Source organism: Pogona vitticeps, chromosome ZW-PAR, assembly GCF_051106095.1.
Source record: "Pogona vitticeps strain Pit_001003342236 chromosome ZW-PAR, PviZW2.1, whole genome shotgun sequence".
Taxonomy (NCBI): domain Eukaryota; kingdom Metazoa; phylum Chordata; class Lepidosauria; order Squamata; family Agamidae; genus Pogona; species Pogona vitticeps.
Window position 1 is genome coordinate 6,622,110 of NC_135800.1, and position 26,940 is coordinate 6,649,049.

At 48.4% G+C, this 26,940-nt stretch overlaps 2 protein-coding genes across 10 annotated transcripts in view; one reads left to right on the top strand and one right to left on the bottom strand.

Moving 5' to 3' along the window:
- RABGAP1 (RAB GTPase activating protein 1) overlaps positions 1–8,822 on the top strand; it is a 56,509-nt gene extending 47,687 nt beyond the window's left edge. For both annotated transcript variants that reach the window (XM_072984989.2, XM_072984990.2), the window contains exons 18-26: positions 849–890; positions 1,892–2,020; positions 3,166–3,258; positions 3,450–3,560; positions 4,099–4,203; positions 4,576–4,659; positions 5,013–5,084; positions 5,734–5,931; positions 6,816–8,822. In XM_072984989.2, the coding sequence (XP_072841090.2) occupies positions 849–890; positions 1,892–2,020; positions 3,166–3,258; positions 3,450–3,560; positions 4,099–4,203; positions 4,576–4,659; positions 5,013–5,084; positions 5,734–5,931; positions 6,816–6,938 (957 nt within the window). In that variant the 3' untranslated portion in view covers positions 6,939–8,822. The remainder of the gene's footprint in view (positions 1–848; positions 891–1,891; positions 2,021–3,165; positions 3,259–3,449; positions 3,561–4,098; positions 4,204–4,575; positions 4,660–5,012; positions 5,085–5,733; positions 5,932–6,815) is intronic.
- STRBP (spermatid perinuclear RNA binding protein) overlaps positions 1–26,940 on the bottom strand; it is a 102,680-nt gene that overhangs the window by 15,129 nt on the left and 60,611 nt on the right. For 5 of the 8 annotated variants that reach the window (XM_020793405.3, XM_072984991.2, XM_020793407.3 and 2 more), the window contains exons 13-18: positions 24,618–24,776; positions 22,955–23,089; positions 22,025–22,165; positions 21,235–21,358; positions 20,260–20,310; positions 7,644–13,627 (exon numbers count right to left, since the gene is read on the bottom strand). In XM_020793405.3, the coding sequence (XP_020649064.3) occupies positions 13,533–13,627; positions 20,260–20,310; positions 21,235–21,358; positions 22,025–22,165; positions 22,955–23,089; positions 24,618–24,776 (705 nt within the window). In that variant the 3' untranslated portion in view covers positions 7,644–13,532. Of the gene's footprint in view, positions 1–7,643; positions 13,628–15,429; positions 16,858–20,259; positions 20,311–21,234; positions 21,359–22,024; positions 22,166–22,954; positions 23,090–24,617; positions 24,777–26,940 lie in introns of those variants that run through there. The other 3 variants (XM_020793409.3, XM_020793408.3, XM_072984993.2) reach the window with 2 other exon arrangements.

The following is a 26,940-nucleotide window of genomic DNA, read 5'->3' on the forward strand; positions in this document are numbered from 1 at the left end:
CTCAGTTCTGAGTTGCCTTCTGACTTAGCTCTCCATGAAAATGGCTACGAATTCTCCTTCCTTTCAACGAGCGATAGAAATTCTGCTATTGACAATAAACCAGCAGGATTTCATTTGATGGATATCCTGCTTTGCTCCCAGAACAGGGACCCTACATAGTTTGCAACGATTATCATCTTTATGGTTTTTTTATTTTATTTTAGAGCATTTCTATCTTGTTGGGGTTTTTTTTGGTTTGTTTGTTTTTTTAGTCTCTGAGTAGTTTACAATAAAAACAAATTCAATCAAAGCACTGGCTGAAAATAGTCCGGCCATAAAATAATAAGAGCAGCAAAATCCATTAAAAACAATTCATTAAAAGCCAAGGGAACTGATGGTTTTAAAATGGATTGTCTAACTGTTAAGATTTAGAAAAACAATCACAACATTTAAAATCTGCAAATACAAATATTGGGAGAGATAAAAATAGCCAGCCAGTTAAAATACAAGAAGCTATAATATTCTGCTGGAATAGAACAGCCTTTTCCTGCCACTGGAAGGACCAGAGGGAGGGTGTGAGCCTATTGCCCCATGAAAGGGGGTTCCAGAGTTTGGGATCAACCACCAAGAAGGCCCTGTGTCATGTCTTCATCAGAATGGCCTCGTGGATAAGAGTCACTTGCAAAGATCTCGGAGACCTGGCAGGCTCTTTATGGGGGAAGACGGTCCTTCTGAAAGCCTAGACCCCAGTCCTGTAGGGCTATCTAAGCTGCGACCAGCACTTTGAATTGGCCCCTGAAATTGTGGTTCTAGCAAGTCATAGGTATTCATGCAGGCCCCTGCTTTCTCTGTTTTTTTTTCTTCCCCAGGGCATCAGTATTATCTTTAACGTGGCTCTCGGATTGTTAAAAGTGAGTATTCAGCTTTCAGTCTCTCCCAAGCTGCTCTACAAGGTCTGTGTTGCAGAAGGTTCAGACGAGGTTATGGGTCTTTTAAGATCCAAGGGGGTAAAAAAAGGCTTAAAGGAAACGACTGGACGGTTGCCTGAGGAAGGAGGTGTTCTGTGCGGTGGTCTGTTAAGGCTCCCAGACCGTGTTTTTGCAGACCCCCCACAGCCTGCCTCTGTATGGAAAATAGGAATGATCAGGGTCACAGAAGACTTCCGTTTGTGCATCATTGCTTCTACTGTATAAGACTGGAATGGGCGAGAGAACTGATTTCTTACTTGCTAGGAAGAACGGAGGGCAGAGGTGTGGAACTGGAGGCCCTGGGGCCGAATCCGTCTCTCCTGAGCCCTGTCAGGCCCCACTAACGTTTCCCTGATGGCTCAGCCTCCTTCACTGGGCCCCCATCCTTGGTGGCTTCTCAGCTTTGGTGTCCCCCCCCCCCCTAAAAAAAAAACCCCTGGTAATATCAAAGTCTCTTTCCTAAGACTCAGTTCCTGGAAGCAGGAAGAGGTTTAAGCTAAAATACGCCGGTATTTTCAGCCCCACTGTTGGGTTTCCCCTCCATTGGTCAGATGTAGGGGTGCTTCAGGTCCACCAGCTCAATTCTGGATCTCTGATAGGTCTGTGAAGTTGAGTCTGACCCTTCAGGCCGAAGAGGCTCCTAGGTTAAAGGCCCCTGTAGATCCCACCTCTTGTCTTGAAAGGTGATCTGCATCCAACCCGTTTTTTGTTTTGTTTTGGTTTGGCTACCCCTTTGGGGGGGACTCCTGTCCTAAAGTATGATCTGGAAAATCCGCGTGGGTGTGTCTTGTTTCGTACAGCTCAATAGTATTCCTCCTGCTAAAGGAGAAGTGAAGTTGTTGTCTTGTCAGGTTCTTCTAAGCTGCAAGATCTGCTAGCCCAGTGATTTAAAACGCCACCACCTTTAAAAAAAAATAAAATAAAATCATTGCCTGTTTTCTCAGACGACCAAGGATGACCTGCTGCTGACAGACTTTGAAGGCGCCCTCAAGTTCTTCCGTGTGCAGCTGCCCAAGAGGTACCGATCGGAGGAAAACGCCAAGAAGCTGATGGAGCTGGCCTGTAGCATGAAGGTAACTCAACAGGAGGAGCCAGATGGGTGTGAGTGAGTGTGTGCGTGCATGTGTGTATGACGCAGTCGCGCCCGGGTTCAGGTCAAGCTCTGAAAAGGCCGCATAAGTGACCCAGTGCCAGGAAAACTAGAGAAGAGCGATCAGTGTGCATGTGTGCACAATAACATCTCAGCCTGTTTAGGGCTTGGCCTTAACTTGGGTGTGGTGTGGCTGCCCGGAGGCAAGGGTTCAAGCCCTTTAAAACACGTCCATGGAGCTTCGCGGCGTGAAGTCTCTCGTCCTGCTTCTGCCTGCCGAAGGAGCTCAGCAGGCATTTTCCAATGCGTCAAAATAGCTGCCCGTAAGAAGAGGCAGAAGGGATGGTTTGCAGTGGGAATGCACGAAGCAGCGAGTTTTGAGTGTGCCCCCCCCAAGCAGGGAACCCACCTCTCCCTACCCAGGTTGAAAAAGAGGGCTTTTTTTTGGGGGGGTGCAGCTCTCCCTGACTCTGTTGCCACTTGTCTGGTGGTGGTGCTTGGTGAAATGCCAAGGGGTTTGGGGACTTCCCAGAACGTCAGCATTGTGGCCCAATTCTGTTGTGCTGGGGTCAGAGAAAAGGGCCTAGTGTGCCTTCCTTCTGGCCCAAGAGGGAGCAGGCAGGAGTGTCCTCGGGAGAGGTTCTGCCCCTTGCTCTGGGGTCTGTGCGGGGTGAACCCCTTCCTAACCCTCCCCCAACTGCTGTTTTCCTCTGCTTCAAAACCAGGCACCACAGACCTCCCTAGGGGATGCGCTTCGTTCTGTTCAGCTGCACAGATAATTTGGCGGCCTTTCCGTGGACTGTAAAAACTGCTTAATGAGATCTTAATTTCCTCCCCGGGAGAGCTGGCTGACTCTCCTGGCCGTCCCTCTGGAGCAATTGGTCCCCCTTCTGGCTGTGTTAACGCTGGAAAAACTGCGCCCAAGGGAGTAAACGTGGGTTTCTCCCTACCTACGCCGTCGTCAGTGGCACTTCCGCACAAGCGTCACTAGAGGGAGCCAACGGGCAACCTAGTAGAAGCTGTCAAAAAAAGAAGTCCCCGTTTTTTTTTGTATCATCTGTCCCAGAATCCCCCAACCAGCCGGGCCACTGGCTCATTTCTAACCGACATGCTGTTGATTGGTTTTAGATCAGCCAAAAGAAGCTAAAGAAGTATGAACGGGAATACCACACCATGAGGGAGCAGCAGGCTCAGCAGGAGGACCCCATTGAAAGGTTTGAGGTAAGGGCGCTTCCTGCTTACCTTGAGGATCCCTATGGTGGCTGCCGAAGCGCTGGAGAAGAACATCAGAGGCCATGCGAGCCGTGTGAGCTTCCGTGTTTTCCAGGAAGCCTTGCTGAAGGGGAAGGATGGGGGCTCCCAGTTTAATCCCTGCCTCTTCTCCCCCCCCCCTTCCTGCCTCTCCATCCCAGCGAGAGAACCGGCGCTTGCAGGAGGCGAACATGAGGCTGGAGCAAGAGAACGACGACCTGGCCCACGAACTGGTGACGAGCAAGATTGCCCTGAGGAAGGACTTGGACAACGTAAGAGCCCAGGCATCTCCTCTCCCATGTCCTGCCGACGGCTGCCCACAGGACTTCCAACTTCTTGGGATCTGGGATAGGGTTAGAGCTGGGGGAAGAGACCCCCAGGGTTTGATGCCTTCGGTGGCATCTGAATGCCTGAGCAGAAGTCCAGATGTGTTCCACAAGCTATGCATGATGCTGAGGGTTTTTTTTTTGGGGGGGGGAAGGACTTTGCTCTCTGAACTGTCAAAAGGCACCATGTGTTTGTTTGACTGTGATCCCTTTTCTGAGACAGCCCTGTGGATTCATAGCTTTTCTTTCCCACTCCACTGTGTCCTCCAATAGGTCCATTTCTCAGGCACTTGGGGGGGGGGCAAACTGGAACCCCAGGCCCCTCCACACCCTCCTCCTCCTCCTCTGCTCGCTCACTCACTCGCTCGCTCAGCCCATCCCACGGTCCCCGAGAAGGCGCATGCCCGAGGATCACTGCCCTCTTGGAAGCCAGGCCTCCAAAGGTCTCTGATGTCCGGCTTTTGTGTGGCTTTGGGTTTTCCAGGCGGAGGAAAAGGCCGACGCCCTGAACAAGGAGCTGCTCATGACCAAGCAGAAGCTGATCGATGCCGAGGACGAGAAGCGGCGCCTAGAAGAGGAATCGGCACAGGTCTGAGCACCGCTGGGGCCGGGTGACGTTCCCCCTGGTTCGCCAGGAGGCTAGGAGAGGAGGGGGCATTGCTTTTGGGGCGAGCAGGGAAGGGGTACGTCCAGACGTGGCATCAGTCCCCCATCCCTGTGGCTTCTGGTGCACCTTGACCCGTGGGGAGCCCCTTTTGCTCCCGGTGGCCTGCTTTATCTGGAGAAATGTCACCCTTCTGTGTTCTTCCTGTCAGCACAGCCTCTTAAGCGAGGGGGTAACAGAGCGAGACCCAGTCCTCCACGTGGATGACCATTATTCCCCCCCCTTCCCAGCTTTTTCTGGGGACCCCATGGGCTGGGAGGTATCTCTGCCAATGCCTCGCCTTCCTCTCCCTTGCAGCTGAAGGAGATGTGTCGTCGGGAGCTGGACAAGGCCGAGTCGGAGATTAAGAAGAACAGCTCCATCATTGGGGACTACAAGCAGGTAGGCAGTGCCAGGCCCTTGAGGAGAGAGGCTGCGGCTCAGGGACAGAAGATGCTGGGGGGCCATGGCTGCCTGTTTGCAATGGGCCAGATGAAGTCTGTCCGTGGGCATTAGTCGAAACGGGGAGGTGGGGCCTCCAGCATCAGAGGTAGTCTATCATGAATGTTAGCTGCTTGGGAAGCAGAACGATGGGCTCAGCTAGCCGGCTCCAGTCCGGAACCCTCAGGTTGGGTTGCGCTGCAGATCCTTCCCATCCAGCATGGCCTCGGCATCCCGGGGACGATGGGAGTTGTGATGGATCTCAAACCTGACCCCTAAAGAGAGCCATGCCAATGTTTGTTCTTTCTTGGTAGATCTGCTCCCAGCTGAGTGAGAGGCTCGAGAAACAGCAGCTGGCCAACAAAGCTGAAGTTGAAAAGATCCGGGTGAGTGTTCGGAGGGGGGGGTCTCCCCTCATTTCCAGTGGATGACCTTGATCATTCGCCAAGCTGTTTAATTGACTCAAGAAAGTTGCTTCAGAGGGATCCCAGGGCCCTCCCACCATATCTTTCCAGCTTTACTTTTTTTCCTGGGCTCCCCTTGATCGGAAAAGACTGCTCTGCCTCCCTTGGGGCTCAGTGACCTCATGTCGGTCAAGAGTGAGGTCCTTCAGATGCGTTTGGATTGCCTTTCCCAGCATTCCTCACATTTCACCCTGCCGCCTGGGGGGTTCTGGGAGTCATAGTCCAAAAACATCTGGATGAATGACGCACCTCAGTGGTAAAGATTAATCCTGCAGCTTTTTCCCCGTGTTTGCTTCTCTTGGCACAAAAAGGGCCAGTGCGTGAAGTGGGTGCTCCTTATTCCCCCTCCCTGGGGTTTCCCAATTCTCTTCCACATTACCCTCTGACTTGCTGCCACCCACCACCCCCTCCAAAGCAGACGAGAAGTGGAAGCAGAACAGCTCCCGCACGTAATGCCCGTTGGCGTGCAAGGAGGCCGAGCTGCCCTTTGGGAATGGCAAAAGACCGTGGGGGTGGGGGTGGAGGTAACAAAGCACGCCAACGCTCACGGCCTCCCCTTCTGGTCCTTCAGCAAAAAGTTGATGACTGTGAACGTTGCCGGGAGTTTTTCAACAAGGAAGGGCGGGTGAAGGCGGCCACCGTCGCCCGAGAAGGCTCCGATGAGGAGGCGGACGAGGAGAAGGAGGCGCTGAAGAACCAGCTGCGGGAAATGGAGCTGGAACTGGCCCAGACCAAGCTGCAGCTGGTGGAGGCCGAGTGCAAAATCCAGGTCAGGAGGCCGGCCGGCCGGCCCACCTCGGGGTTGGGTGGCACCATAGGCCAAGCCACTGTGGTTCCGTTCCAGGGGGATTTCGAAGGGGGAGCTGGGCCTCTAAAAGGAAACCACTGTTCTTTAAGCAAAGCAAAAAGCAAAGAGCTTGGCTTTGGTTCAAAAGGGGGGGGGGGAAGGAAGATGGTGGAAGGTGGCTTGGCACTCATCTTTGGAGGTTGGCGCTGCAGAGCTGGAGAAAAGGACCGACTGGTTGCCCCGTGGCATAATTAGTGCAGGAATTTAGATTCTGAAGCTTACTTTCAGAAGGAGAGGCTAAGCAGCAGGAATTTGGGGGGGGGGCAGAAGGAGTGGCAAGAGACCAAGGAGGGTGAAATCCATAGGTGCTGTTCTCTCCGTCCTGCCCCAACCCCTCTGGTTGCGTCTGACCCCGAATAGGTGCACAGTGGCTTTCTCGTACAATTTGTATTTTTGTGCGGGGAGGATGGGTGTAAGGTCGGTTATTTCTCTGCTCTGGATGAAACAAAATATACTGGAGGGGACAGATCTATAGCAACTGTACGGACAGGTCTGCAACATGCGGTTTGTCTCTCTCTCTCTCTCACTTGAGGGGGTTAGAACTGCTGTGCCTGGGCCAGAATTGGCACCAAAACCAGATTTGGGGCCGAGGGCCAGAGTTCCACTCTGCAGGGAGGGCACGACTTAACCTGCCTTAAAGTGAGGCACCCCCATAAGACCATTTGGTCTTGAAAAATCTCCCACCGGCCCGCTGTATTCAGCTCCGTTGGTTTCTCTTTGGCAATCAAGAGACCCAACGTCCTCCTTTCCGCCCTCTTCGCGCCAGGATTGTGCCTGATCCCGTCTCATTCTGTTGTTTTTTTAAGGATCTCGAGCACGACTTGGGGCAAGCGCTGAACGAGGTGCAGGCTTCCCGAAAGACCTGGTTCAACCGAACGCTGAGCTCGATCAAGACCGTGACGGGCGTCCAAGGGAAAGAGACCTGCTGAAGGGCCAGCGACCCTCCCTCCGCCCGAGGCGGCTCCCGTCGGAGAGATGCCTGCCTCCTGTCGTTGGAGAGGGGGGGAACCTTCTGCCTTCCAGCACCTGCCTTGACCCGACGCCGCAGGGGAGGGAGTGGACCAGCATGTACATAAAACTCCAGAAAACACAGCACAGGTCAGAGGGGAGGGGCTTTCCCACAGGTCAGTGACCCAGGCCGGATCCGAGACGCGGTCTCTCTTCATACTACTGATTATTTAACCATGGGGGTGTAGCTGTAGGCTGAAGGCTCTTTACTTTTTTTCTCTCTCTTTTGGAGCGAGAAAGACCAAACACTCCATTCTACAGTCTGGCTGTTTTGCAAACCCTAGGTACGAGAGAAGAGCTGACCCAAACCTCGCTTAACTTATTAAGTTTACATACGAGAGCTTTCTCCCCCCCCTCCCCTTTCTTTCCGTTACAACTTTTCAAACATTTTATTTGAAAGGAGCGAAATAAATGAATGAAACTTCTTCGCAAGGAGTTGCTTTCCGTGTCAGAGACCAGTCTCGTCCTTACCCCGTCACCTTTTTGAAGCAGGTCCCCACAACCCGCCGGAACCCAGTGTGTGTGTGTGTGTGTCTAGCTGTCTTCGCTTAATCCTTTGTTTCCCTCGTTCATCAATTCTATGCAAATCTGAGGGAAAAGTGTCTCTACCCATTTTTTTTTTAAAAAAAACCTGCTTGTCACCCCACGGCTTTTTCAGAGTAACTGGATTTCCCCAGTGCAGAAGCACGCCAGACACATGTCTGAGTCCAAACTAAAACTTGGAAAAGTTATTATTTCTCTAACTACAACAAACTCCCCCCAATCCCTCCCGTGTTCTGGGCGTTATAGTCCAAAGAAGAAGAAAAAAAGAACTTTTGTCAGCTCTGGTTCAGATGGGACTATAACCATACCCAAGCCCGTTCCTGTTGAAATCAGTGTAAGCGCCATCCCCCTCATCCATTCAGTTTCAGGGGAATCCTCCGGGTCTAGGCCGGTCTCTCTGTCCCAGAAACCATAGCTTTGTACTCTGACTTACAGGAAGCACAAGAACCTTGTATTTTTAACCGGTGTCCGTTTTTTATTTTTTGCTTCGGTGTGTGTGCATATACGTTTCTCTGCTGCCAAGGTGCTTTTCCAGTTTTGCACAGAGACGGGAGTAGGATGCAGACTGAGATTACAAAGGAGAGGAACCGTCATTTGACGGATGCTGCTTGATCTCTATCCCGGGCTCTTCCAGGGTACTGGCCCTCCGGACAGCTGCCTGGGTCGTTTCCCTTCTTTTCTCCCCCCCCCCCCTTTTAGGATTCCTTTCTTCCGGCCCTTCCCCTCAATGCTTCTTATAACTACATCAGTAGGTACTAATGCTGCTTGGATTTCTGAGCGCTTAGATTATCCCTGACTTCTCACCAGAAAAAGCTGTAGAATGGAGGTTTTGCACCTTTTGTGTTATTATATGTTCTTTTCTTTTTAATTTATACTGGTTTGCGCTGAGCTGAAATAGCTATCGTATCGGCGGATAAACTTCTATTGGGCGCAGCCTGTGAGTATAATAAGCTGGTTACCCACAAGAGACACTGGTCTGTATATAAAGATAATTTGTATTTCTACGTTATTTTTCTCGTCGACCAGACTAATGCAGCAACTGAGATGGTAAAAGGTGAGGCCTGAGCGTTCATGATTTCTCTTCTCCCCTCCCCCCAAAAAACTGTGTACATGATTATCCTTATTGTTTAATAATACTACCAAAAAAAAAGGAAAAAAAGAATTTACTGTAACTCCATCAATAATAGACGTGTGGACATTGTAGTAGAATAGTAGTTGCAGTGTGTAGATCTTTGGACTGATACATAAACTAGTAAATTGTATTACTATTTTTGGTTTGTCGTTATTTCACTTTTTTGTGGCGATTCAATGTGCTCAATAGTTGAGTGTTGAAAACAATCATTTGCGTCTCTCTATAGGGAAAGTATGGAAGTGAAGTCTCAATAGCCCCTCACCGCGATTACGCTTTTACCCTTCTTCCTTATTTTCGCATGAGAAACCTTGGTGGATAGGGCCCAGTATGTCTCTAAACTAGCCTCGGGCTCTTGGTAGCTCTTCCTGCCTTAACACTCTTGTGATTTCTAGTTTATTCTTCTCCTAACCCCTGAGGAACAGAGGTTGACGGATGGTTTCTAGCACTGCTCAGCCTTTACAAAACATTTGACACTTCTCCTCTCTCCTCACAACAGACCTGCAGTGGAGGTTTTGCCAAAGAGCTGGCGATTTTGCTGGTGGCCGGCGAGGGTGTTCTGTGGCTAAGTGCACCTCGGATCTGGGTTCTGTTGCCGATTTACGCCTGGCGTCCTGCTCGTTACTTTAAATAGGAGAGAACCGCCATTCAGGAAGGGACTTAGCACCTTCACCTCTTGAGTAAGGATTCCTGGGTGGGGAGGAACAACAGGTTTTCTGGGATCGAAGCGCTGCCGTGCATACTTGCTACCCTGAGGATTCGCTGATTGGTAGCCAAAGCCACGGCATATTCGTCCGCACTGGCGAACAGAAGGAAGGTGTGTCGCATCGAATCCATTGATTGACCTGTCTCCTTAGGCAGTGCCTTCCTTAAACGCTGGCTGGACTGCAGCTCCCATCAGGCCTAGCCAGAATTCCCAGTACTAAGGGCTTATGGGAGTTATGATCCACCAACATCTGAATTGTAGAATGGAAGGGATCCCAAGGAATATCTCATTCTAGGTGGTGGTTTACCAGTTTCAGGTGGAGTCTTTTCCCATTGAAAACCTAAGCCAAGGCAAGCCAAGCGTAGCCCATCCATCGGTTCCAACATCAGCCCTTGCTTGAATCAACCCGTGCTGTTTGAAGCTTTCGGTTCTGTGAAGAACAGCCTGTCCTGTTTGTGGGGTGGGGGGAGAGAGAGAGACTATCATCTCCTTTAAATACCAGAACTCCTGTACTGGCAAGTCTCTTGCTAAACTCTTTGTCTGTTTCTTCTACTCCCCAGCCTCCATTTCTGGAGCCGGCAAATCTAAGAATAGCACGAGAGGCCGACACAGGGCAGGGAGATGCTACTTGCTGCATGTGGGGAAGACGTGGCCTGCGCTTGACCCAAAATATTTCATGGGGGTGGTGACTGCTGTCAGAAAATGGCAGGTTCACAAGGCTGGGAGCACCCCTTGAGATCCTTTAACTGTGTGTGAAAGAGAAAGGAAAGCGACATCCTGTCTCAAGGCTCAGTATTTTCTGTGCACCAGGGATTATGGGATGTGCCTCTCTGCTTTCTGCCTCTCCTTCCTTTTTGATGTAGAGAGGAATTTGTGAATTTAACTTCAACCCGGTCCCCTTCCAGATATTAAATCCATGAAAGCCTAAGCATGCTGCAGCCAACATAAGAGAGAGCATGCGGCGGAGACACTGCTCCTCTTAGATGCTGGGGTTCCCTACTCCCTTCAACCCCAGGCAAGAATAATGGGACGTGTAGTCCTTCATGAACCCACAAGGAGAGTCATCTTACAGGTATTGAGAGCCTCCAACCTTTTCTGGCATCCACTTATAACCTCATTCTCCATACTGTTGGCAAATCTTCTGGGTTAGAGACTCTGTTAACTCTCTGATGGTTCTCCATATGCAGAGTTTTAAAAAGGAAAGCCAATGCAGGGGTAGACTCTCAGATTTCCATGATATTAAAAGCAAGTTGATTAAAAGTTTTCTTCTGATAGCAACCTATTCACATAAAATTTAAAGTGCTCCTTCCACCTCCACCACCCACAGCATCCTTGCAATGAATTTGCCATATTTATAATACACACTCTGTAGAATATTTAAGCTTTTAAAAATTCAATTAATTGATTTTAAAAGAAAACAAAAACCTGGAGCAACCCATCAGTTGAGAATGGCACTTAAATTATTGATAGGAAAGCATTCATTTCTTAGAAGGCATGCTCCCCTGTTCTCTTTTCTCCTGTCCCTGGACGTACTCTTGTTAGATCTTTAGTAGGAGCGCTTTGAGATGTTTTCATGTGGCAAGCTGGGTGGGCTTCTGCTCATCTCTGTACCTTTTCGTACTGAAATCTAGAGGAGCTTTCTTTACATCACCCCAAACACAGGAGAACGTTGTTGCTTCTGTTCTGTGCCATCAACTTGCAACTGATTTACAGCAACCCCCTAAGAGGGCTTTTCAAGGTAAGTGAAGTATTCAAAGAGTGGTTTTACCAGTTCCACGTCCCCAGAGAGTTTCCATGACTGAGCGGGGATTCGAACCCCTGTCTCCTGAATTTTAGTCCATTGCCCTACCTGCTACACCACACTGGGTTACCCACAGGAGAATGTGGGGGGTCTCTCAAACCCTTTATCAGGATAAAAGCAATGATGTTCATTTTGGCACTCACTAGCTGATCTGGACTATAGTTCCCATAATCCTTGACCACATTTGCCTGGGGCGGGTGGGCAATTGTAGTGCAAGAGAGTAGCAGGACACCCATCTCTCTGTCTGGTCCAGATAGTTTTCCCCATCCTGTGGGCAGAATACGAGAGGTGACCTCCCAAAAGAGAAGGCACAAAACTGCAGAAAGTTTCAAAGGGAAGTGAATTTATTAATAACAATCCACATCAACTGGGTTCACTGCCACAGCTTGGGCAAAAAAAAAGGACTTCAGCTTGGGGTTTTTGCCATGGTGACAACAGGTAATCAGACCTACAGCCCCGCCTCACCGAAAGCGGGATATTGCTTGTGCGACATGTCCTCTGGCGAACTCCCATGGTTGGCAATGGCATTAAACACAACCCATAAAAATACTTTTGCCCCCACATAAGGGTGATCGCTTGAAGGGGGAAAAGGGGCGACTTCTTTGGTCTTTAACCAAAATATATAAATATGTTTTAAAAAAAGAAAACGCTTGGCATTTTAAGGAAGAATAAGCCTCTTTAGAATCAAATGATTCTTTTCTCCGACTCTGGCTATTTACATCTCATCTTTTAGTCCAAAAAAATGGGGGAGCGGGGGAGGAAGCACAGCGAAGGTGGATTAAAGTGCGATAAAGACAGCAGCAGGGTGTGTGTGTGTGTTTTTAAAAAAGGCAGCAAGAGAAATATTATCCAGACTGAAAATAGAAGCGCTTACCTCTTCCAGCCACTACATTTCAGCCCCCACCCAGGGATTGAGAGTCAAGGCAGAGCGACGGGGGGAGGGGGGGACCCTATGACCTGCCAAGAACCTAGTTTGTAACAAGGGGGCACCCGTTTCTTGTATAAACAGGCTGCAACTCTGTTCCAGAATGAAAGGCACCCTTCACACATGAAGTCTCCCCCATAAAGCCAGTGGGGCGCTCCCTGTTTCTAGATTGTTTTGACAGGGGCTTAAGAATAGGGTGGTTTCCTTCGCAACAAACCACAGTGTCAACATACAACTTCTCTCCCCCCCCCCCATGAGGTAGGCCTATTGCTCCCATTCTGTGGGCCAAGGGTAACCCTTTGGGTGTTCAACTACAACACCCATCCTCCTCCGCTGCCAGCTATGCTGGCCGTGGCTGATGGGACAATGTTTTGGAGGGTTTCGCTCCTCTGGCACCTGTTTCAAGTAAGGGCTTAAGGGGGTCAAAACACCACCTTCCAGTTGTTGCAGCTGGAGAAACTTGGGAAGGTTGTGTGTCTCCCGTTCCTGAGCTGATGGCCGACTCTTATCCAAGGCTGCCTAACCAATTCCACAGGGGAGCAGTAGCTTGAACCCAAGCCCTGGTCTCTTCTCTTCTGTCCCTGGACATACTCTTGTTAGGACTGTGGCCCGAAAGCAATGCAGCCCCCCTTTGTGGGTGTACTTGGGACCTGGAGCTAATTACAGCTCTTTTAAGGTGGGCAAGCAAGCATACTTGAAGTAGGAAGAGAACTGTCAATATCACACGCAAAGGGTCACCTGCTCCAACCTCTTAATGATACAGGACATCTACAGCATCTCTGACTGGCGGCTACCTGACCTCCGTTTGGAAACCTCATACAAGGACTAAAGCTTTACAAAAGCATCTTTATAAGCACAGCGTTGTGGGGCGGACAGCTGAGTCATAAAGAAAAGCCTCCTGTTATATTGGTCCAGAAGGGGGCATGTGTGTGTGTAATGGGAAGAGAATGAAGGAATCTTGCATTAAAAAAAAACATTCAGAGTCATTTTCAAGAGCCCAAAGAGAGTATGTCCAATGAGCTAATCTGATTGTGTAGCAGGCCAATGCTCAGCATTAAAAAGACAAGTTTTAAAAACCTCCGCCCTGCCCCATATTGCCCTTCTGAAATGCAAAGCACGAAACAACATCCTATGTACATCTATTGCTGTGGTTTAGCAAGCTAGAGGGGGAGGACCCTATTGCTTTTTCTTTTTCTGTGGTCCAGTAAAATAACAATTAAAAAAAAATAGAAACAAGCTGTGCCACCCACCCCAACCTCCAAAGATAAAATCTGGTATTCCAGGACCCCCCCCTCCCGAAAGCCCCTTCCCACTCCCACGGAGTCCTATTTGCTCTTGGTTGTTGTTTTTTTAAAAGTCATTTGTCAAGGGGGAAAAAAAGCACCGTTTGTATCACATAACCTGTTTTGCACTAGAAGTCAGAGAAGAACTCTTGAGGGCCCAAGTGAATAACAAAGGGCGCGATGTTGAGTGGTTGGCAATAAGGGTTGTCAATGAAAAAGCCACCTACAGCAGAGAGAAGAGCAGACAAGCAAGAAGAAGAAGAAGAAGAAAAAACTGGAGGTTAATTACTTTTTTTAAAAAAAGTGACATTTGAGGGCCGCTTAAATTTCTCTGCTCTTTCAAAGCTGTAAGTGGGGTTTTCATTCCAAAACAGGGATGATTTTAGATACATTTTAAACAAACAAAATTGCAAAAAGGGAAATGTGGAAAAAAAAAAACCTTCCAGAAACTTTAAGTTTCCCCTTTTATATTTACAGGAGTCTCTTCAAAACAAAAACAAAACAAAACGAGGAACTGAGAGCTGATTAAGGTTTTCAGTAAAGCAGAGAAATGTAAAATACGCAGCAACAGGGCAAAAGGGTTACGACGTGGTTAGTAAATCCCGACACGACAAAAAAAATTAATGGAGAAGGGGAGAGGGGTGGGGGGGAAATGACGTCATATCAATTATTGGAAATGATTGCCATCGTGTTGGAAAAGGCATAGCGCCCAGGGAGAGCCGTCCCACCCAGCCGGAAAGAGGAATTGTCTGAAGAACTCATCCTTAAGAGGTATTTAGGCAAATGGTTAAACGAAAGACCAACCACCCTCAATTTACGAAGAGGCCCAAATTTGCATTTGGAAATCCTGTTTCCAACACTTCCTCTTTGGTGGTCATCATTGGTCGGCTATGCTTTTCCAAGCTACATGATGGCTTGTTTTCATCCATAGGCCAGCCGGACGATCAAGGATTGATCAGTGCTGTTCTCGATTGGAAGGCATTCCCACCCACCCCCCAGACACCACCAACTTCCTTTTAAAATATCGGTTGCAAATATGTAGAGCGTTAGATAGCCTTGGTTCTTGTTGGAAGGCGAACAGCAGACTGCCGACGCACATCCATGAATCGCCTCTCGAGTCTGATTAAAGCACCACCGCCACTGAGCTAAAAGCGAGAAACAGCGAAACTGGCAAAGATGGAAAGGAAGCACAAATAGGTAGGCTCTGTTGCCCCTTCTTTGCCGATAATCTCAGCTGCAATTAATTCCAAAAAAGGAGAAGTGTGTTTATATACTCTGCCCTTCAGCACTCACTCTTCATGCGTGGAAGTTTGAACCATGTTCGTCTAATCCCCCCCATCCTTACCCCCCCATCCTTGCCTCCCCCAACTTCCATTCAAATTCTCCGAAGGAAACGTTGCAGAGTATATAAAAACCACCCTCAGCAGAGAGCGCACACAAAAAAAAGATGGACCCACATCTGGAAAGTGACTTTTGAAGGGAGCGGGGGAAACCCAATAGGATGCTTGCGTTTGTGTGTGTGTGTGTGGCGGTGACGCCTTAATCATCATTCCCTGCGCCCAACCCCCCCCCCCCAAAAAAGCCTCCCCGAGAACAGCAGACACCCCCTTCTCCTGGATCTGGAGAGAGCGGAGAAGTTGTGCACGCAGGCAAAACTCACACATTAACAAATCACCACTTGGGTCTCGATGCACACACCACGAAATTAAAAAAAAAGGGGGAGGTGCTGGCCTATGGCTGAAACGGCTTCACTTTTTCCACAGCAGCACTGGACAAGACTAGGACAATTAAGGTAGCAGAGTCGGTTTGTTGGTTTGTTTTTTCATGGGGGACTGTGTTGCTGCTTTAGATTCTTAGAATTGTACAAGGTTGTGGGGAGAAGGGGAGGAAGAGGGTGGCCACGGTGGGACACAGGGCAGAATAAGGCCTTTAAGTTTTAACTCTGAAGGAGGAGCGTCGGGGAGACCCCATTACCAATGTGTTAACAAAATCCAAGACTGAGTGAAGGAGGCCACAAGAAAATGCTTGAGGTTGATTCGTTTATTTGAGGTTGGTTTGCTTTTTTTTCTTTAACTAGTAATAATAAAAACAGATGGAGGGGAAAAAAGAAAGAAACCTTTCGAACTAAAGAGGCATAAATTGTTAAAGCACGGACGATTCCTCTTTTTGTTGGGTTGTATCGGCTTGGACGGTGGCATTTCTATTCCTATGTTAACAAAGCCCTAGTTTGGGCAGGTGGACTTGTGATCTTTCATTTTTAGGATTTTTGAGCGGAAATCCTTCCTAGGGGCAAAGGGGAGGGGATGGAAATCTTAACTTTTCCAATCTCTAGGCAAGGGGGCTTCTAAGCCTCTTTTTTTGATTTCCCAAAGGAAGGAAAGAAATGGTAAGGCAAGAAGACACGATGTAGCAATTTAGGGAAGGTCCTATGCAAGAATCGGGGATACAAAAAGGCATCTACTTATGGAGAAAAACACGTGGTTACCTATGACCGTGTTCTAGTTTTAACACGCATAAATACATTTGTCACGAGTCGACACGCCTTGCACGACCAGTGTGAACAGAGAAGAGGTAAGCTACCGACGACGACTTGGGGGAGGGGGGGGATGGCAAAAAAAAGGGTATCCTAGAAGGATACCACAACATTGTTACATGGAATAAAGCCTAATGAATCTTTACAATCAGCTAGTATGGTATTTAAATCCACGTTGCATGCCTCTTGTATTTAGGAAATTAAACAAGTATTCGTTTCTTTCTCTTTCCCCCCCCCCTCCAATACAGAAAACTGTATTTGGTGTTCCAGATCCTTTTTAAAAAAATACCTACACCATAGGTCCAAAATGTAAGGTGATAAACCTGACTGGGTTAGGAAACAGGCGGATACTCTCTATTACAACAAAAACTGATTTTATTTTGTAATCAGCATTTTATACTCTATACATCCTTCACAAGTTTTTAAAGTTTTACATAATCCAGGTACTTCACTTAAAAACAAAGATTTTAAGCATCTAAGTTTCTTTCCTATATAACAGAAGGCTGGTATAAGTTATTTTGGAGAAGAGGACAAAGGGGGGAAATGAGGTAACCCTTTTTTTCACAGACCGTTGTTTGTTGTGTTAATGTGTGTTCAAGTTTTTTTTTTTTAAAGAGAACTAAATTTGCATTTTGTTTAAAATAAAAATTAAAAAAAAAAGGTAGGAAAAGAGGTTTCTTTACAAGATGGGTTTCTGCTCAGGTACGCCTTCAAAGAAAACCAGACTTTACACACGGCAGGCAGACCGGACTTTTTGTCTGTCTGTCGCTTGTTTTCTTCTAACATTCTGTACTGTGGTGGTCACTCAAAAGGAGGTGGGGGGGCTGGTGTGTCGGCCCTTCGCTAAAAGAACGAGTAATGGGGCAGGGGGTAGGTGGGCAGTTTCATAACAGGCAACAGTAGCATTCTCTTGGGCAAACCTACAGAGAGAAGAAATCAAGAGGACTCCCGGTCAGTCTTATAACCTGAGAAAAGCAATTGAAAAAGTAAAAAAAAAAAAAAAGGTGAAGAGATACTGCCTCTATTAGGCCTTCTAACTGCCTACTCAAGAACAACGCAGCCCGGTATCTGCGGGCTAAAAGTTACCCTCCCAGCCTGGCCACTGCCTACAATAAGATCTGCAGCTAGAGGATTTTTTTTAAAAAGTATTATTATTAGGAACAGTGGAGGGCAACCGGGGTCCTCTAGATCAGTGGTCCCCAACCTTGGGCCTCCAGATGTTCTTGGACTTCAACTCCCAGAAATCCTGGCCAGCAGAGGTGGTGGTGAAGACTTCTGGGAGTTGTAGTCCAGCAACATCTGGAGGCCCAAGGTTGGGGACCACTGCTCTAGATGTTTTCATGTGCCCGCAGTTCCCATAATTTTTCACGATGGGCTAAGTCAGTGGATCCCCAGATGTTCTTGGACTAAAACTCCCAGAAGCCTTCACCACTAGCTTTGCTGGCCCAGATTTCTGGGAGTGGTCGTCCAGGAACATCTCGGTCACCCCCTGGACAACGTCTGATGGGAACTGTAGGCCAAAACCGTCTTGAGAGGCACAGACGTTGACCTCCCTTTAGAAGGACGAGGGGAAAACTCTGCTACACCTTCTCTGGTGTCCAAAGACGTCTTTACACGCCTGGATGGGGAGAGAAGACCACCCCCACCCCCAGGCTGTGTTGCACGCAAGGAGAATAGGATGAGACGCCACACAGCTGGACGTGGCATTTCCTCCTCTGGATGACGGCCTCCAACAGACTGAGAATTTCTGAAATGTTGGAACTGGGACGGTGTCAGTTTATTTGAGATCTGGAAGTCCCCCCCCCCTTTTTTCCCTCTGCCTAATTTTCAGGGTCATTTTAAAAATTCTTGTGGCCTCACAAAAAGTCTGTTGTAAATGCTTGTTTTTCGTGGTTTTACCCTCCCCGAAATTAAAAAAAGTGTTTCCTGTTTGGACGGTCTCTAAATCCTTTTTTTTTTTCGCCTAGGCGTCCCGTATTTAGAAATCAGAAAGCAGCAACAGCAGGTACTCTTAAGAGGGTCAAAGATGATCAGAGTGAAAACTTTCCCGACATGCAAAACAGCTTCACAGAGGCAAAGGCAGAGAAAGAGAAGAGGTAAAAAGAGAGAGACCGAAACGGGAAACCTTACAGCCAAGGGTAGCGCTTGGGTCCCCCGAGACTCAGCACCACAACCGACCAACCAACCAGACATTTCCAAAATCCAAGAACAAAACAGTGAGAAATCCTTTATGCAGAGAACGAGAGCGACATTTCTCTACGCAAGCTGTTCGGAGTCAGCGATGGGCCGCCTTGCTTTGGAAAACGGAGAGGAAGCAGGTTCTAATGAGCGCCCTCTGCTCCAAATATCTGTTTATTTGGTGCCTTTATACTCTGCTTTTCAGGCAACAGCCTTCTTGGACGTGGCAATGTGCTCTCTTTAATATTGAGTAGCCGCAACAATGAAAATGTAGTGTAGGAAAGGCTACAGCTGAGTTTTTAAGTGAATTTCTCATCAACTTACTAGACCTCATGAGGTTCTGCTATCAAAAGCATGTCTCTTCCTTTAAAATTATGTGCTCCCATTAGGACTGCCTGCTCTCCAGAGAATGAGCCCTGCTGTTTCTATAGAAGTTTCTGACCTGGAAAATCATCCTCTCAAATGAAAGGTGGCAAGCCGTGAGCGGTGGCCCAGGCAAAACACAGGGGGGGGGGGGGAAACAGCAGAAGCAACTGTGATCTTTGGGTCCATCTAAATCAGGATTGTTCACACTGAGTGGCCGCCGTGGCTCTCAAAATTTCAGGCGGGTATTTTCTCCACCCTTCCTGCGTTGCTGGGGATCAACCTGCACCCTTCTGCCTGTCAAGCCTCTGGGAGCTACCGAGACTCCGCCGTGCGTGGTTGGGAAATGTGTTAAATCCATGCATCCTCAGAGATGTGGGGATCCATGTGCCTAGACACAGCGTGGCAAAAATCCCCTCCTCCTAGTGGAGGCCGATCAGCTCGACCGGAGAGTGGCAGTCTATTCATGCAGAGGGGCCATAAGCAACCTCCTTTGGAAAGGACGGAGGTGCTCTGGGCTCACGAGAGTCCTTCTGAATGAATCAAAGGCACCGATTTGCCACCGCAGAGGGCTTGGAGGGGCTGGTCCAAGCTGGGGCACGGTCACTGACTCCGAACGGCTTTGCCCCCGTCGCTGCATAAAAACTACATTCAAAGTAATCCAAAGAGCCATTTTTCCCCCAGTTAAACAAAATTAGGGGGTTTTGTGTGTGTGTGTGTGTTTTTGGAGGGGGGGAGAGGTTTGGGGAAGTGGGAAAAAGGCAGGGGAATGAACCACACATTTGAGGTGATCACCATAGGAAGAAGGGGGGGGCTTTCGTGCAGCACTTAAAAAACTATCTGCAGACCCCCCCCCCCCTAGGAGGAAGGAAGCTGAGCAGAGTGGAGATTCTTGGTTGGTTCCAGCGGACCCACCTTGAAGGGGAAGAGTTCACACAAAGCACGGTTCACAGGACAACCATGGCAGCCACATAGGTGTGCAAAGGTGCCCAGCGCTCAGCTATTCCACTTTTGGTTGAGAGCTTCCAAATGCATGCTCTGGGTCAAGGTGTACATTTTCGGACTACCGCTCCCAAGATTCTGCTGGCAAGATGCTGGGAGTGGTAGTTTCAAAACACATCAGCCCATCCCTGATTCTGGGAGCTCTCACCCCAAAGAGGGAGCTTTCTGAAGATCTGCTCTGAGCCCTGTGCAAACACGCACACACGAGCTGGTTTTCATGAGACTGCAACAAGTGTGTGTGGGGGGGAGGACCCTGAGGGTTGGGGATGGAACGAGAACAAGAGAAGCAAAGTTACAAACCCCCCCCCCCAAGCTTGGTGGGGCCTTTAGGGTCAAATAAGGGGCTCGGGTTCGGAGTTTCTGGCCCTTCGGGTGCTTTGAATGGAGCACGAGATGGCTGTAAGATATTTTACTCAGGCAGGGTCGTTGGGGGGGTGGCAGTGGTGAGGAAAATACTCAATTCCGTTATGAAAAAAAGGGCAGGCAAGTTAGAACAAGCAGCTCTTCCACAGTCAGGCAAAAAAAGCAGCAGAGAAGAAGAGAAGCAACTCCAGCCCAAATGGAGCGTCGGAAGGAGGCTCACGGCCTTCTTGAAAAACGAAAAGGAAGTATACTGCAGGTGCCACGTCGGAGGGGGGAAGCTGCCGGTCTCCCCTCCACCCACCCACCCCCAAACCCTCCCCGGTCGCTCACATACAAGCTTGGGCCAGCCCCACTGGAAGAATGAACAGACGTCTCCCGATCTGTGTCACACAAGAAAAGGAAGAGGCGGTACGTACCGTAAGCTGGTGCAGCGGCGGCGGCACTGTATCCATACGGCGCTGCGTAACCTGAAAAATGAAACACAAGGAAGGGCTGACTCCCGTTTGTTTGTTGTGGCCTCTACAGGACCCGTGAGGAAGCAGAGGAAAGGGACTGCAGGAGGAAACCTGCATGTTTACAAGGATCAGTTTCCACCCCAAGGCCCTTGTGGGCTGTACCACTTCCTCCCACGGAAGCCGGTCTGAAAGCTACTTCCATAGGTTCCTCTTTAAACCATGTCGTCGGCTCCTCAAAACCAGATGCATGAGTCCTGTGCACCTTGTTTCAGAGGAGAACGGCATTTTCTGCAGCCGCATCCCTGCGTTTTAACAAAAGCGCGACAGGCTTCTTTTCAAGAGTGGAGGTGGCAAGAACAAGAGAAAGGTTGTGCAACCTTGTTCTGGGGGGGGGCAACGTGGGTTTCAGAAGGGGACGATTCCCCTTTTGGGGAGTTGAAAGGGTGGCATCTGTAATATTTATGCCCTGCTGTCGGAAGGCTAGAGAATATGCCTCCATTCAAAACTATTTCCTGCTGGTGAACCTGGACTAGAAATCTGTTTTCTTCCTTGTTTCTTTTCTTAAAGGCCAGACCAGGCTCAAACATGAAAGCCCATAAAAGCCCAGGTCTGTAATTCTTAAACAGCGCCACTGCTGGCTCAAGACCTCAGCTGTAGCCAAGCATCACTGTGGCTTTGCAGCTGTGAAAGCCATACAGGCCCTTCTCCTGCTAGGAAAGGCGTGCGAACAAGAGGTGTGTTTGATAACAATGTACAGACCGGGGCAATATTATCACCTGTGGGCAGAGAAGGTCAAAAGCCATCAGTGCATGAAGACCCTTCCCTTTATTTCTCCCCAAGCAACTCAAACTAGGGTTCGGTGGGAGCGGGGTCCAAGGGTCTGTCCCCGCATATTAAGTTGCTGCTGTGCATTGCCTCCATCTTGCTTAGCCCTACCTGGAGCCAGGTAACCTGTGGCAGCTGCCGCCCCAACGAAAGCGCCTCGCGCAAGGGCACCTCTCCCTCGGCCTCGGGCAGCCTGAACAGCTGCTGACATGGCTGTGTTCACAATCCCTTTTGTCTGCAGAGAGGAAAACGAGATGGAGAAGAAAGAAAAACTGGCTGTGCTGAACCACAAGAAAATCTGCACGCGGGCGATGCCTTTATCGGCAAAACAGTAAAGCTTTCGCAGGTCTTTTTGCTAGGTTAAATGGCAAAAACCTAGAGAGGGTTTTCATATATATATATATATTTTGGAAATTCCACGTCTCTCCACCCTCCTTTGCCTAATTTTTTTGCCACCTAGAGCTGCAGTCTAGGGACATTCAGAGCACCGTCCCTGACCTGCAAGGTTAGCTTCAAGACCCCAAACAGACGGAAAGCAGAAGTCTGAAATTAAGCGCCCCTTTTTCAACGGACTTTTCAATTTTTCATGAGAAAAAGCTCATGAAACCTCCAGCGTTGGCTTAACCCAAACGTGAGAAACTGTACAGTTACAGAACTGGAGGGTTAGAAGGGACTACCAGGAGTCAAGCAGTCAACACCTTGCCAAAGCAGGTATCCTACAGGTAAAGCAACCCCAATGAAGGAGAACTTAATTCTCTCCACCGCCCACCTTGGAAATGTTTTCCTGACCATCTACTAACTATGAACAGCAACCCGCCAGCTCTCTCCGGATGGCTACTGATGTGCTGGCTTAAACAGGAAGCTCTCCCCAAATGGACCCTCCACGCCCGACCTGCCTCACCTGTGGGAGGATCTTCTTCTTCTTATTGGCAGCTGCGTTGGGGCCGGAGAACAGCTTCTCCAGGGCAGCTAAGGCGGCACTTGCTTTGGCCACTTTCTTGTTGGGGCCGGCCCCTCGGAACTTCTGCCCGTCGACTTCTACCTGGAAGCGAGAGGGACAGCTGAGACCCCAACGTCTTGCCAACTTCTAGGAGCCCCTGCCTGTTCAAGGAGCCCGCTCCGAAGAGGCCGGCGTCAACCTTTGCAAGCCCTAAACCCATGCTCCTCGACGTTCTTCAACCCCTTGAATAAATGTTAAAAAAAACACGTTCTCCTCCTCCAGACCAAACTTAGTGGTTGCATTTGGAGTGGGAAAATATCAAGACTGAAAAAAATAAATAAATAAATCAAAGCATGTGTACATTTCAGTTGAAAAATACTTATTTCGGGCTATTTCTTGAATGCCACAAGATGACACATCTATGTTGTTAAGTGAGAAAGGGGAAAAAAAGGGGGGGCACATCCCACTCGTTAAGAATCACTGTCTTCACTGCTTTGGGACCAGACACTCTGAAGGATCGTCTATACCTATTATGAGACCTGTTATCTTATTTATCTCAGCCTTAAATCTGGCATCAGAAGGCCTGTTATTTGATGCACCAGCAGGCGTGTCAGCTTGCTAAGTACCAGTATGAGAAACGTGGCCTACTCGGTAGTGGCCCCACCATTTAGAGATTACCCTCCACAGGGAGCAGTATTCATAGCTTGCTCTTTACCAAATCCAGACATCTCGTAGATCTTGCTGCAGAAGCCTAGGTTCAGATGTAGCCGAGTGAAAAACCCGGCCAGTGTCATGATGTAGGACTGTGGTGTTGTGGAAAGGTCTGTGTTTGCCTATACAGTCATGACTGCCACAGTGCAACCCCAGAAAAGGGGGAGAAGCCTTCCTCACCTCCATCACAAAACGCTTGTCGTGGCTTCCGCCCGTTTCGGAGATGAGCTCGTACTTGAGGCCTCGCCGTTTCTCGTTGAGCTCCATCACCGGATTCTTGCCACTCGCTGTGAGGATGGGACCCTGAGTTCTGACCTAGAAAAGGACACAGATGTTTTCAGACATAGGTGATGGAGAGGGAGAACCTGATGGCAGCCTAGTTTCTAGATGCCCTTGGCCTCATCGCCTTCTGCAAGTGGCTCATTCAGACTTTTTAAGCGTCCCTGCAAAAACAGCCGTTGCTGATTTTCTGCAGTCTGCATGAACGTTTAGTGCTTTTTCTTCTTCTTAACTGGTGTGGAAACATAAAGTTGTCCTCCTTGTTCTTTGGTCAAGAGCATTGCAAAATAAAGAACAAGAGAAGCGAGAATTTTATGTCTCTGTTTAAGACCATGGCTTATCCAAAATCAGTGTTGAGATCGTCCAGCGCCAGGGCACCCTCCAACTGCCCTCCTGCCTTCTCTGCTGCCTGAAAAGGCCACCTCCGGAGAAGCAACTGGAAGCCGAAGTTTCTAGTTACCAACGGCCATCAGCTCTGTGGCTGAGCAAAAGGGGATCACTTTACGTATCCCATGCCCCATCCCGACCCTCTTGACTCACAGAAAGTCTGTCTTGTTGCACAACCCTTTCATCACACAGAGGCCAGAGGGAGGGAGCTCAAACGAGGCATTAAACTGGCCCAGAATAACAGACACATGCCCCTGTTTTCACAGCTTTTTTGGAGCTGGGGGTGGGGGAGAGAATAAGGATTCAGAAAAGAATCCTCATTGAGCCGGTGCAATAGAATACAGTTGTGCCCCACTGGATGATTACCCCGTTTAACAATGAATCTGCTTAACGTTGACGTTTTTGCTATTGTGATTTAAATGGGTTTTTTTCGCTGTGCGATGATCGGTTCCCTGCAAACCGATCATCGGGTTTCAAAATGGCCACCAGCTAAAGTAAATGGCCCCCCGCTGTTTTTAGGACTGATTTTCCCCCACTACAGGCACCGAAAATGGAGGATCTTCCCTGGATGAGCAGGTATCCAGCCCACTGGAACGGTTTTCAATGCGTTTCAATGGTTTTTTAAATTTCATTTGATGACATTTTCGCTCTACAGTGATTTCACTGGAAGGAATTAACGTCGTCAAGCGAGGCACCACTGTAGTTGGATTACAACCTGGGATACCTGTGACTCTAATTTTTATTTGAAAATATTCAGATTTCTTGTTCTTATAGCTCAGCAGCAGGGTGATCCCAACTATTTCTCATTCAAAACGGATCTCAAGGAGGAGGGTTCGGAGACGACAAAGAGTCAGATGGACGGACAAGGCCTAGCATTTTCTCACAGCAAGACGACACCCATGTTGTTGGGAGGACAGTAGTGAGGCTGAGAGAGAGCAGGATGAGCACTGGATGCGCTCACAGCACTTGCTTTTTCCCCAGGACACTCTTGCGAACTCCCGTTCTCTTTGAAAAAACAGAAGATTCTGATGCTTATAGAGAAAACAAGACGCATTTCAAACCGGAAAGAAAGAGGGGTGGCTAAGATTTCGGGGCGGATGGGGAGAGACTCTTTTTCCTGAAAAGCAAGGGGGTGTTACTTGGGTTTCAAAGGGCCCGCGATTAAGGGAACACCCACCTCCAAAGTAGCAGAGGTGTCGATTGTAGAGTTTCCAGTATTATTGCTTGAGTTTGAAGAGATGGTCTCGTTTTTGCCTTCCGTATCCGACTTCTCGTCAGAGCTGGTACATTCCATGTCTGCGTCGAAACCGGTGGGGTAACCCATAGCTTGCAAAACCTGCATAGAGATGTTTTTTTTTAAAAGGAAACCACGGTCACAGACATCGCCTAAGCGGCATGCGAGGTTTCCACAATCTAAGCCCACCCTCCATTCTCTGCTCCTTGTCAAAAGCGTGCTGTGCCATCTCTGAAGGACCACACCAAAAGCCACACTCTGGACACAACATAATACCGCACCTGCAAACCCATAGATGTCCTGCTTTTTCTTTCTCTTAGGTCAGAGCCTAGGTTCTTTCATGGCATGACTGATGGGATGCAAAAACATTTTAAAACCATACGCGCCCCCCCCCCCCAAATTAGAAGCACACAAAGTTTTACTCCTCTAAAGAAGAGAACATCATGGGAGATCTTTCTCTTAGTCCCACCAGCTTCACAGGTGCATCTGAGGAGGACACAGGAGAGGGCCTTCACTGTCGCTTTCCCATCAGACTGTGGAACTCCCTCCCACTGGAAGCCAGGCTGGCCCAATCTTTGCTGTCCTTCCGCAAGCAGGCAAAGACCATTCTCTTCAGGCAGGCTTTCTCTGAGTGCTGAGCTGTCCGACGGAGGATTCAAAACAGGATGCTCTGCATTCTTGTTGCTTTTAAATCTGTTTCAGTAATGCTTTCACCTAACATTTGAGATATATTTAATTCTGATTTACTGTTTTTACCTTTCAAGGATGTAAGCTGCCTTGGGCCCTTTTTTTAAAGGAGAAAAGTGAGGTTCAAAAGTATTTTAAATGAATGAATAAATAAACAGCCTCTCATGGGAAAGAGAACTGGGATTTACTGGGGGAACCAGGACCTTTGAGGTAGGGGTTTCTCTCAGCCCCAGACAGCCTTCCCCACTGTCTTGGAGATAAAGTTTCTGCAGTTTGGAAAGAGAAGCTGGGCGGGCAGAACACCTTGAATCAATCTCTCTCTCTCTTCCTCTTCCTCTCTCTCTTTCTTAAGACAAAGCCTGCCTGGAAGAACAAGCGAGGCTTTGCAGACCAAATACAGTTCAAAGTGGAGAAACAGAGAAAAGGAATCTTTAAGATCCATATGTGAAGCGAAGCTGCCTCAAGAGAGAGTTTAAAAATAAATGAGAGATCACATACTTTGGGGGCACTTTTCATGTTCAAGGCGAGGGAAAAAGAAGCAGGGAGTTCTTCTGTCCTCCAAAACGGAGGAGAGCCAGGTGTTGCTAGAATGACCTTTCTGAAAAACTCCTCATTCAAAACACATGAAAAAAGTCAGATAGATAATATCTATCTATCTATCTATCTATCTATCTATCTATCTATCTATCTATCTATCTATCTATCTATCTATCTATCTATCTATCTATCTATCTATCTATCTATCTATCTATCTATCTATCTATCTATCTATCTATCTATCTATCTATCTATCTATCGTCTCTCTGTGTGTGTACAGTATACACACAAACATATAAAATCAAACAAAGGGAGACAGATGGAGCTGGGCAGGTTCTCGTTTCAGTGAGAATCTGCCAGGTGAGAGCAAAACCTCGATCTCTCTCCTTCTTTGAAAGCTGCCTGTAGGCAAATGTCTCTCCGTCACTGACTGCAAGGCTGGTGAGACAAAAGCTGAGCCCCTCCTAGATCTAGTGATGGATATCCCCTAGGGCAGGGAGAGTGGGAGTCCGAGAATGGAAATTTAGACCAAATATAGTTCCTCATTTCTCAAGAAAAGAAGGAAAGAAAGCATCTATTTGTAACGGAGATCAATGAATGCTTCCACGGAACAGGTCTGTCAATTCACCTGCCACACAGACAGTCCTACTAAAGCTATTTCTAATCCCTGTTTTATTGTTCAGAACCTTTCCAAAAAGCAAGCTGACATGAGTCCCATTTTCCAAGATGCGGGACAGCCAGGTGAATGAAGTCATCCTGAGAATATTACTCTAAGTGAGGAAGAGAAAAGGCGGGCACGACAAAGTTACACAAGACCCACACCGTTTCCGCTATCACTGCCTTCCGCAGGGACTTGTGTTCTAAAGAATGTAAGAGCATTTGAACATGGACATCGGCCAAGCTGAAACTAGATCCCGTGTTAGTAGCGATGATTACCCCTTGTGGCGGTGAGTTCCGCAGTTTACTGTGAAGAAGTCCTTCCTTTTTGCAAAGGGTAAAACAAAGATGATCTGAACGGCCAATTTTTCTGGAGATGTTTCGT